The 12248-nt window shown below is 40.7% G+C and overlaps 1 protein-coding gene and 1 pseudogene across 1 annotated transcript in view; both read right to left on the bottom strand.

Annotated features, from left to right (window-relative positions):
* Window positions 1-1325: 1325 nt before the first annotated feature.
* Window positions 1326-3775, bottom strand: LOC102834436 (annotated as a pseudogene).
* A 3173-nt stretch (window positions 3776-6948) lies between these two features.
* The window catches only part of COMMD1 (copper metabolism (Murr1) domain containing 1), a 228719-nt gene continuing 223419 nt past the window's right edge, over window positions 6949-12248 (bottom strand). Inside the window, exon 3 of the mRNA XM_006862977.1 lies at window positions 6949-7183. Within this exon, the coding sequence (XP_006863039.1) occupies window positions 7076-7183 (108 nt within the window). The 3' untranslated portion in view covers window positions 6949-7075. The remainder of the gene's footprint in view (window positions 7184-12248) is intronic.

Raw genomic sequence — 12248 nt, forward strand, 5'->3', positions numbered from 1 at the left:
AAAACCAAAACTGAAGAGAACAATTCCCTAAAAGGAATTGCATTCCCACAATTTTTCTTACTTTTATCTGTAAGCAAGCTATCTGGGATTTAAAGATGCTAACTTTATTTCTGAAATGAAATTAGACATGTCAAGTCACTTTTATTGTCTCCAAGATTATGTTTAAGAGAACTACTAGAAATTATAAATGGTTAAGGGTATCATTTTCTCCTTTTCAGTCAAGTAGTGCACCAGGCCTACACTGAGAATAATAAACTCAAGATATGTCAATCTTGCTTAACATGGAATAATTCTTTTTCTGAAATGACTTTAAATCTCATGGCACTAGAGCTACCTAGCAATGGGAGTGTTGTTGTTTTTCAACTTGCCTCACATTAAATAAACTTAAGGTGTAAAGAGCAAGTCTCTTTTATAAAGAGGTAAGCAGATTTTAATATAAATGCACACATCAGTTGAGTGCTATAAGTATCACAATTCAGTTCTTTCCCACTATTCACACATACAAAGGAAACCGACTTTGGAACAATTTACATATTTCTAACAGCTGTAAGAAAACAAACTAATATTATGGTTAACAACGCTTGCTTCTTATAACTTTTAGTAACTATAAAAGAGCATTTCCCCCTCAAAATGATCTCTGCTAGAATTGCTCTGCTCAAAGTTGAGGTGAGTTTTTTCTGACATTTCTGTGTTTCAAATCTTCATAGAAACCAGAAAAAAGGACCAAATGTTCCATGTTTTAGTAAAAACTCACATCTCCCTGAAAAGGCACTTAACCCAGTTGGCATCATTCCCCACGAAAGCAGAGCTAACAAAAGTACTATACTACACTGCAGATTGAAATAAACTAGTATCATGGGCCAAGATATCTAGTAAGTCCTAAAGGTCCACCATGAACCTAAATGTGTTGTCTGAGCAGTCAGTGTTTTCCTGTGGCTACCACCTCACTTTTGTATCATACTATTTTATTAACAAGCTACATTTCTAGGTTAACAGTTCTACCAAGTATGGATAAGAAATTTTATGTTTAATAAGACAATGTTGCAAATTATGGTCACCCAACATCTTTTCACCAATACTTCAAACATAAAAAAATGAGAATCTTTACAAAAATATACACAGACACCACACATTAAACAAACTGGACTCTGTAGAGTGGCTTCTCAACAGCATATCATTTTAATTATAACCATGGCCTAGTACAGGGAAAACTAACAAGTGTTTTTTTATGCATCATTGCAACATTATATTCCTGATAATCTAAGTAAATCAAACTATGAGTAAATGAATGATACATGCCTAAAAATATCACGGTTTATATACCATTAGTGGCCACTGGACTTAGTCCATGACCTTGATCTAGATTTTGACCTAGACCTAGACTGTGATCTTGACTGAGAGTTGGATCTAGGTGGTTCTTTTTTCCTTGATTCCTTTTCATATCTTGAGCCAGACTTATAATGTGTTTTGGAATCTGCTTTAGAGGTGCCTTTAATTTGGTGTGAGATGTAGAACGTGATTTAGTAGCCTTCATTTCTTTCTTGGGCTGGGACTTGGGCCGCCGTGATCTTGAATTGGATTTAGATCTTGAAAAAGATCGATTTTGGAGTTTGAATCTATCATTGTTGGAATGCTTCTGCTACATCGTGGTTTTACAGTCAGTCTACTGTTTCTAGGACTGTAAGATCTTCTGTAGTAGAGGTGGCTGTGTACTGTGGAGTCAGTTCCGATTCATAGCGACCCTGTACAGGGTTTCCGAGGCTGTAAATCTTTATGGGAGCAGAAAGCCTCATCTTTCTCCCATGGAACAGCTGGTACTTTTGAACTGCTGACCTTGCGGTTTGCAGCCCAATTCGTAACCACTACGCTACCAGAGCTCCTTATAAGACCTTCTATAGTTGAAATAAAAAGAGCAACTTCTTGATCTCCTTCTTTCATAACTTCTGCTTCTGGAACGCATGTAATCTGTCATAATCATCATAGTGTAAAGAACTGTACACATCCCTTCCTTCCTTGGCTGTCATCTGATTTGGTGTCTTCCTATCTCCTTGTGGAAAATGGATTTCAATTTGACGTCCACAAATCCATTTTCCATCCAAATTATGTAAAGCATCTTCGGCATCACGAACATCCTCAAACTGAATATAAGCAAATCCTCTTGGACGTCGAGTATAGAAATCAAGTGGAACATACACATCAACTATAGGACCATAGTGACCAAATTCTTGACATATAGCTTCAGACCTGGTATCATCAGCCATGTTTCTCACAAACAGAAAGGTGTTGGGGGGCGCAGCATGGGTATCAGCCACGGGCACTAACTAGCTCCATAAACCATCTGCACAGTGGATCCTCATACATGCACAGCCCTATTTTTTTTTTTTTTTTAAGGTTTTACTGTGAATTATGTGATGGTTTACATGGGAGAACATTACTTTTACATTCATCATTTTGTACATATATCATTTCATTGCCATGGTTATAATCCCCTCCATGCATCATGAACCAACCAAAGGGTATACCCTGCAAGCCTGCCACCGGGTAGTCAGCACACAGCCCCTCTCCCTCTCTGGGTCTATTGTCCCCAGACACTCCATCTCTCCATGCCATCATCTCTGTCTCCATCTCAGGCATCACTGCTTCTCTGGGTAGGGTCCCGCTCTCTGCTCTTCTCTGTTGATGGTCCCAGGGACCTCTGCTCCTGGACTGCAAGATCAACCACTCCCCTCCATTTGCTACAAAACATCTACCTTTACATTTCCAACCCTCACAGTCAGTCCTGTTAACATTATTCACTATTGTATCACAAGAGACCTAGCCTCATGTCCTTTCAATCAGCCTGCCCAGACAGATTGGATACACTACTCAGTAGAGATTCTACCTTCCTCGGTGCCCTCTGGATCTAGGCTCCCTCTTGAAAGCTTGTAAGCCAGTCACTTCTTGCCTTTGTTGTTGTTGCTGTGCCATGGAGTTGTTCCGACTCATAACGACCCTGTACAGGGTTTCCAAGGCTGCAAATCTTTACAAGAGCAGAAAGCCTCATCTTTCTCCTGTGGAACAGCTGGTAGTTTTGAACTGCTGACCCTGAGGTTAGCAGCCGGATTCATAAGCACTATGCTACCAGAGTTCATTTCTTGCCTTTGTACTCCTCCCCCCCCCATTTTGGGTAGCCAATGTCCAAGTTGCCCATCCCTGTCTACTCTGTGTATGGAGGGGGTGGGAATGATCCTCGCTATAAAGATTTGTTCCCTCTTTTGAACTACTGCATCCATACGTGTAGATCAAGTTCATCAAATGTATCAGATGATTCCTTTTTTCTAATTCTTTCTTCTTCTAGTTGAGCTCTGATCATCCAACAGCCCTAATCTTTTTGTAATTAAAAAAATCTCCAGTAAATATCAAATACAAACAAACAAATTCTGCTCCAAAACACTCAAAAGTGTTAATATTAAATGAGGGTACACCTTCAACAATTGATTATTCCGGAAAACTCAAAATACATTAATGTCGTTTTTATAATTATCTCGAGTTTTGGGATATAATAGAAGTAAAATGCTGGCATAAACCCATGCTCACTTTTGCAGCCCTTCCTTTTACAGGAGAGCCTAAACTTTAAAGGACAGTGATTTATTCTCCCTGTGGCTCATGCAGGGTTACTTCATGCTTCCCCAGATTCTTGTGAGACAAGTGAGTCAGTACGAATGCGGTAGCTATGGTTCTTCCTTACAAGGACATCTGGAATCTCATTAAGTAATGAGATATTCTTCTCCTCCATTTTATAGCAGGAGACATTATTTAAATTCTCTTGAATCACATGGTGGTAGCCCTGGGAACAAAAGGCAAGTTCTTTGGTTAAACCACATGTCTTTTCTGAATGTATTTATAGTACTGTTTCAAGATGTTTTCTGAAGGGCCCACAGGAGCTACATTTAAAATCTTCTGATCATTGTTTACTAACTGTTTTAATCAGAGGAAGTCAGTATTTTCAGCTTAGGTGTTGGAAGAGTTCCTAAAATGTCTCCACACTGATTTAGGAGAATCTGTTTAACAGAGAGGACTTACTTCTACCCTTGAATAAATTTATTAGAACTGACACATGCTGAAACCACAGACCAAGATAACCACATTTTTTTTTGAACATATTACATCCCAAAGACAACTGAGGCATCTTAATGTTATCAGTATCAATGAAAAAACTTGCTCAATAAGGACCACAATCTCAACATACTAATTATGGTCTCCTTCTCTTGGAATACTTCTGGTGTTTGTTGTAAAGTCTTTACTGTTGTTGCAAGTAGCACTGAGTCGCTTCTGACTCATAGAACCCTGTATGAGGTTTCAAAGGGTGTAAATATATGTCAGAGCAGAAAGCTACTAGAACCTAATTTTCAGTACATTAGTTTTTCTTGAATAAATTTTCCTGAGGTGGTTTTATTTGATGACTAGGTAAGATTTTTATGGTGAATGAACCACACCACCTCAGAAGATATTTCCAACCACTTGTAATTTTGACTTGAAGCATGCGAAGGGCCTTTATGAAGAGACCAGTTCAGTTATAGGTTCCAGAAAAGCCTGAGTGTGTTAGTAGCTCAGATCAAACCAGACCTCCCAAGTTAGAACTATTCCAAATGCCCGCATCAGTTCCAGAATCATCTCAGGCTTTATTCGATTCAGGTAAACCCTGTCTAGGTTAGGCAGACTCCTCTAGGCCTCAGCTCAGGACACATGGCACTCTAGGTTAGCCCTGAATTTGCATGGCTAAAATGTTTCTTCTTCTTTTTCTAATTCTTGTATGATTTTCCATTAATAAATTCCTAAACTCCCACCTGAGAACAAGTCAGCAGAGCAAGGGTTACCAAAGTTGTGGTTCTGAACCCATTGCATCAGAGAAATCTGAGTTGCTTGTTAAAAGAAAAAGAACAAATTCCTAGACCTTACCCTAGTCCTATAGTCCTGGTGTAGCGCTGTGGGTTAATGCGCCAGACTGCAAAGCCGTTTGAACTGCAAGGTTGGCAGTTCAAGCTCACCAGCTGCTCCTTGGAAACCCTATTTAGGGTCGCTATGGGTTGGAACTGACTCAATGGCACTTCATAACAACAACAACCCTAGTCCTGGACTCCTGGTGTAGCAATGTAGTATAAGCACTGTTAACTATGAGATCAGCAGTTCAAACCAACTAATTACTCCTTGGAAAATGAGTGCCTTGAATTTACTTGATAGGACTTCTCCATCCAAAGTCTTCTTAATTCCCACCAAGTGATTGGGTTGGTAGGTAACGTGCCGTGGAGTCAGTTCCAACTCATAGCAACTCTGTACAGGGTTTCCGAGACTGTAAATCTTTACAGGAGCAGGAAGTCTCCTCTTTCTCCTGAGGAACACCTGGTAGGTTTGAACTGCTGACCTTGAGGTTAGCAGCCCGACTCATAACCACTATGTGTGGGACCATAATAAGATATACAGGACTCTAAGGCAGGGATTGGTTAGTTTTGCCATCCAGCTAGGTTTAAAAGGACCCATTTCAGAAGCAAGAATGGAAGATCCCAGGACCATCAAGAAGGAAGTGCATGAGTGGAGTGTGAGAACCTTACCTAGAGAAACAGCGACAGCAGAGGCAACTGCAGAGCCAATGGCATGGAGACAGAGCAGCTGTGAGCTGTGAGCCCATGGACTGAATAAAACTAAGTTCCTACAGGCAGGAGACTGGCTTGCAGGATATACCCTTTGAGCATTCACAGACTGGCTAAAAGAGCTTTGTAATACGTGCCCAAGAAGGGCAGACACCAAGGGACCCTGGCTGAGAGGCTGAAGATAAGAGTGAGGCATGTTTGCAGTATAGCAGACAAGAGATGTTCTTGACTGGAAAACTGCTGCATCCTGAACTAGTTTTGATCCTGTTCACTTCCCTAAGAAGCCCCATAATTGTGAGTTTATTCGGGAACTATGAGCCATTGCAGTGGATTATTGAACCCAGATGTGAAGTAGACTTCTGTGGGAGGGATGGTTGCTGTCAGAATAAGGTAAAGAAGGTTGTAGGGTGGAAGCACGTCTGACCTTCACTTCATAGGAATAGGCCTTGGCTTTATTTTGAGAGTGATTCCCCTTTGTGAAACCAGGGGATGCCAGACATGGCTCCCACACGGATTTTGCAGAAATCCCATAAGGGTCATTCTGAGTTGAAACCAACTCCACAGCACTTAACAACAACAACAACCATAGTACTGGACTCCTGGTATGATGCTGTAAGATAGGCAATGGACTTCTGACCACAAGATCAGCAGTTCAAAACCCACCAGCTGCTCCTCAGAAACTCTATACAGGAATGCTATGAGTCAGAACCGACTTGGTGAAACTTAAGAACATCAGCAACCCTAGTCTTTAGAAGCCCTGGTATCATAGTGGATTATGAATTTGGCTGCTAACCACAAGTCCAGTAGTTAGAAACTACCAGCTGCTCCACGGGAGAAAGATGAAGCTCTCTGCTTCCATAAAGATTTACAGCTGCAGAAATCCTATATGAGGTCACTGTGAGTTGGAACTGACTCCAATGCACACCACCACCACTACCACCCTAGTCTTAAGGAGCCCTGAAATCATAGAGGATCATATGTTAGATTGCTAACCACAAGGTCAGCAGTTAGAATCCACCAGTCACTCTGTGGGGGAAAGATGAGGCTTTCTGCTCTTGTAAAGATTTACAGCCCTGGAAACCCTCCACAGGGTCACTGTGAATTGAAACCGACTCCACTGCACACCACAGCCATCACGCTAGTCCTAATGAACCAGAATCTCTGAGATAGAGCCCTATGCTTCTGCGGTTTTGTTTTGTTTTTTCCTTTCAAGTTTTTATATGTGCCCCCTGGTGATTCTTATGCATGGTAAAGTAGGAAAACCCAGTCACTAGAGAAACTAAGAGTGAATGAACGGGAGAGAGAAAGAAATCTCAGCAAGTAGAGGCAGGCAAGATTTTAATTTGAGGATTTAATGCCAATGGAGACACAAGAATAAAAGATTAGGAGGAAGGAAACGCAGAAACCTTCGCTTCAATAACTCCAACTCCTTCCAACGTCATCTTCAGTTACGCTGGCTGCATCAGTGTGCTGATACTTTCTTCTACCTCTGAGAGCTTCTTCAGGAGTTGATTGACCTTGACTTCATCAAATTCCAAACAAAGAAACTCAGATTCCTGGAAAATAGAAAAGGATGTCTTAGAGGGGGACCCCTGAGACAACCAAGGCTCATTTGTTTGTGGCATGGTCAGTTCCATAGGTCCAGGGACTCTACTTAGCAAATCTGGTTCAGGTCTCAATTCCTCTTCAAATGTGTCCTTCATATTTCACCCAAGAAAGCACCTTCACAACGTCTTCAATAAAACTACTTTTATGAAGGTTTTTCATAAGCAGTAAAGAGGTATACAAATGCCAGGTGTTCTCATTATGAGACACTCTTCACACCTGTCATTTAATCCAATAAAAGCTTTAAAAATATTTATTGTGTTTAAGCAAATTAACATTCAACAATTTCTACACAAAATACTCAGTGATACTGGTTGTTTTTTTTACAACATACCTTCATTCTCATTTATTCCATTCTGTTTGTACCATTTTAGAGCCTAAAATGTTTTTAAGTACTTAAGTATTGCCATTTTATACATGAAGATTTGAAGGTAAAGAGGGGTTAAGCTGTATCACAAAGTCAGAAAAAAGAAATAGCTAGAATGTAAAATTCCAACTCTGGCCGACTTCAAAGTCCATGCTATCTTCACCGCACCCTGTAACATAAAAGGAAGATTTGGATTGTCTCTGTGATAGTCTGGGAGTTGAGCTAACTCAAAGTTGGTGAGTCAGAAATTGTGACAATCCGTGACAAGATGCTTGGGGAACATCAACCAGATACTTACTAAACAATGATCCTAACACAACAACAAACATTTCTGGGGCCTTTTGACTCACCCAGAATCTCTAAAAACATTCCCTTCAACCACTGGTTTCCTATTATGTACCATGGTCAATGCATCCTATATCGTTGTTAAGTGTCGTCAAGTCAGTTCTTACATTAGTGACTCTGTATAAGGCTTCCAAGGAGTAACTTGTGAGTTTGAACTGCCAACTTTGTGGTTCAAACCAACCTTGCAGTCCAGCACATTAACCCACAGCACCACACCAGGAGTCTAATCCGGAATTTGTTGATGTTGTAAAGTACTGTCAAGTCAGTTCCAACCCATAGTGACCCTATATAGGGTTTTTGAGGAGCAACTGTTGAGTGTGAACTGCCAACCTTTCCGTTCAAACTGACTGCAGTTCAGCGCATTAACTCACAGCACCACACCAATCCTAAATTAAGTAGACATAAGAAGAAAAAAGGGGGGTGCTTTCGTGGCAGAAATTTCATGCCCACTGGAGAAATGCTAGGTCCACAATATCTAGAGAGCTAAGGAGCTCTGGTGGAGTCCTGGTGTAGCTCTGTGGCTTAATGTGTCAGACTGCAAAGGTTCTGAACTGTAAGGTTGGCGGTTCAAGCTCACGAGTTGCTCCTTGGAAACCCTATACAGGGTCTCTATGGGTCAGAATCAACTCAATGGCACTTAACAACAAGGAGCTCTAGTAGTGTAGTGGTTATGAGTCAGCAGTTCAAAACTACCAGTTGTTCCTCAGGAGAAGGATTAGTCTTTCTGCTTCCATAAAGATTCATAGCTTCAGAAACCTTATACAAAGTTGTTATGAGTCAAGACCGACTCCACGACACACAACCAGGCAACCAAAGGGTAAATTACATATATTCAAGAGTAGCTAAGATCCTCAAGAACATTAATGAAATAAATTTAGAGCAGTATGCACATTTACAGATATTTTAATCCAACTAATCTGTTTTCTGGAGTCCTGGTGTGGCACTGCGGGTTGGTTTGAACTGCAAGGTCAATGGTTCAAGCTCACCAGCCACTCCTCAGAAACGCTACACAGGGCCGCTACAAGTCGGAACAGACTTGACAACACTTAACAATAACACTCTGTTTTCTAGGTAACAAAAGTGAGACCCCAGACATTTTTAATGACCCATCCAATGATTCTGAGTGCACAGCTACTAGGTCAAAGTTCTTTTCTCTACATTTACCTTGGTAAATACTATAGCCTCCCCAAGAGTGGTAGGTAAAGAAAGGTCAATGAGCCTCTTCAGAGGGAGGAAGTCACCCTGGCCTTATCTGGAAGAAGTGTATTTCATAAAAATACCTTTGCTGCTTCTCAACTGTGGTGGCAAGTTGGCACTGATGCCACAGAACATCCACCAGGAAAAACAAGTATAGAGGGGAGGCAGGGACCTTTCAGATGAAAGGTTTCCAAAGGGAGGAGGGAAGGTTTTCCCGATCCACAAGGAACCATCTCTGCAAACACATATTTAGCTAGGAGAAGAGTATGGTTGCATATGGGAACTTGGAAACTCTGCCAACTCTGCATTTAGTCTTAAATGGAAACCAATTTTAAACAAAGAAATAATGGAATTTTCCTGGAAAATTTCAAGAACTGTTATTTCTTTTTGGAAAGAAGAGTACATTTATGGCCAACTAGGCAGCTGATTGTGGATTCAAGTAAAATGAGATCCTTGACAACTTCAATCTTTCCTCCATTATCATGATGTTGCTTACTGGTTCAGTTTTGAAGATTTTTCTTTTCTTTATGTTGAGATGTAATCCCTACAGAATGCTGTAGTCACTGATTTTCATCAACAACTACTTCAAGTCCTCTTCAGTTTTAGCACGCAAGGCTGTACCATCTGCAGTTGCAGATTGTTAATGAGTTTTCCTCCAATCCTGATGTCACATTCTTCTTCATAAAGTTCAGTTTCTTGGATTATTTGCTCTCCATACATATTAAATGTTGTTAAGTACCATCGAGTCGGTTCCAATTCATACAGACCCCTTGTAGGCTTTCCAAGGAGTACCTGGTGGGTTTGAACTGCTGATCTTGTGGTTAGCAGTCAAGTGTTTATCCTACAGTGTCACACAAGATTGAATAAATACGCTGAAAGAATATAATCCTGAAAAAAACAGCTTTCTTGATTTTAAACCATGCCACATGCCCTTATTCTGTTCCAATATTTGCCTCTTGGTCTGTGCACAAGTTTTGCATGAGCACAATTAAGTGTTCTGGAATTCTCATTCTTTGCAAAGTTACCCATTCAGTTTACTAGGATCCATAATCAATGTCCATGGAAGTAGAAGTCAAGAAATCAAATGACATATTGCACTGGGCAAATCTACTGCAAAGGATCTGTTTATAGTGTGAAAAAGCAAGTATGTCACCTTAAGGACTTAGGTGAACCTGACCCAAGCCATGGTATTTCCAATAGCTTCATATACATGTGAAAGCTGGACAGTGACTAAGGAAGACTTCAGAAGAATTGATGCAGATGAGTTATAGTGTTGGAGAAGAATACTGAATACACCATGGACTGCCACAAGAATGAGGAAATCTGCTTTGGAAGAAAGACAAGCCAGAATCCTCCTTAGAAGTAAGGATGGTAGAACTTCGTCTCACATACTTTAGATTATTAGGAGGGACCACAGTCCCTGGCAAAGGACATCATGCTGGGAAGAGTTGAGCATCAATGAAAAAAGAAGACCCTCCTCAAGATGACTGGCACAGCAGCTGCAACAATGGAATCAAACCCAGACTGTGGTGATGGTACGGGGCCAGGGAGCGCTTCAGTCAGATGAGCTGGAACCAAGTCTAAAGTGCTTAATAATAACAAGCAGTTGATATGGTTGGATTAAGAACAGGTCTAAGATTTGAAAGTGTCTTGTTCTTTGTTCAGTTTTATTGAGATCTTTAGCCTAACTTTAAAACATTTTCAACACTGATCTTTGAGACAATGGACCAGAAAGTACTATTTACCAGATGATAAACCAATGTTCCATCTCAGTGAAAGAAAGTCAGTTACAACAAGAAATCATCCTGTTTTCTCTTTATGAGGGAAGAGACTACCAAGGACAATCTTAATAGAGAGAAATGCCTGAGCAGAGTGTGTTAATGAATAGCCCGAATCTTTTCTGATTGGGAGGGGAGGGGCATTAGTTTGTTACAGATTTAAGTACTCAAATTATCTTTGATTAGACCCCTAAGTATTAATGAATCCTAGTTTATTTTTAAGTGAGATCGAAACCAAGAAAGAAATAGCAGGCAATATAAAGGAAAGTCCAAAGTTCAGCAAATACACTGGCTATCTGAAGTGCAATTATTGTGTTCTTTTATTGTCTAGAGCAAATAAGAGTGAAGAAAATCAAAGTGGCATGGAAATAAATTAGTTCAAAGGACTAGTGGACTGTACACACCTCAGCCTCTATAATCATGGGACCAGAAGAACTACACAGTGCAAGACTACCACTGTGTACGGCTCTATATTGGTGGGTATGTGCCGTGGAGTCGCTTCTGACTCATAGAGACCCTGCACAGTGTTTCCGAGCCTGTAAATCTTTATAGCGGCAGAAAGCCTCATTTTTCTCCTGCAGAACAGCTGGTAGTTTTGAACTGCTGACCTGATTCGTAACCACTACGCTAAAGGGAACACATAGGAGGTCTTGGATAGAGTAACAAAAAATGTGGAACAAAACTCAAAATCATAAAAAGGACCAGACTTACCAGTCATCTAACAGAGACAAGTAGTGCCCCCAATACTATGTCCCGTAGTCATCTTTCAAATCTAAAATCTAAAACTGATCTAACCTGTATGACTCAACTTCAGCCAAACAACAGCCCTAAAGGTGAACTGCAGCACCAAGGGAGGTACATACTCCTTAGGACACTCAACCATAACAAGAGTAAAAGTGCAGCATGGCCCAAGACTAAAGCTCAGAAGCAGGAAGGAACAGGGAAGAAGGACAAATGGAAACGGTAGACAGGAAGGAAATGGAATAGTGCTGGTACACTGTAGGGACTGCATCCAATGTTATCACTCAAACTATGTATGAACTGTTGAATGGAGAACCAATATGCTGTGTAAACTCTTGCTAAAATCATAATAAAGAGTAAAAAATAACCAAAAATCCAACAAAGTTGAACATATATTGTCCCTTGATTTTCAATTCTCACCACCTCTTCCTGGAAACAAAAGCATACAGTCTTAGGAAAATGCTTCTTGAGCAGTTTACCGTAAACTGTATTATCAGGGCCTAAGAGGCTTGAGCTCTGGTAGCGTAGTGGTTACGAATCGGGCTGCAAACCTGAGGGTCAGCAGTTTGAAACTACCAGCTGTTCTGC

This window comes from Chrysochloris asiatica, unplaced genomic scaffold (genome assembly GCF_000296735.1).
Source record: "Chrysochloris asiatica unplaced genomic scaffold, ChrAsi1.0 scaffold00052, whole genome shotgun sequence".
Lineage (NCBI taxonomy): Eukaryota > Metazoa > Chordata > Mammalia > Afrosoricida > Chrysochloridae > Chrysochloris > Chrysochloris asiatica.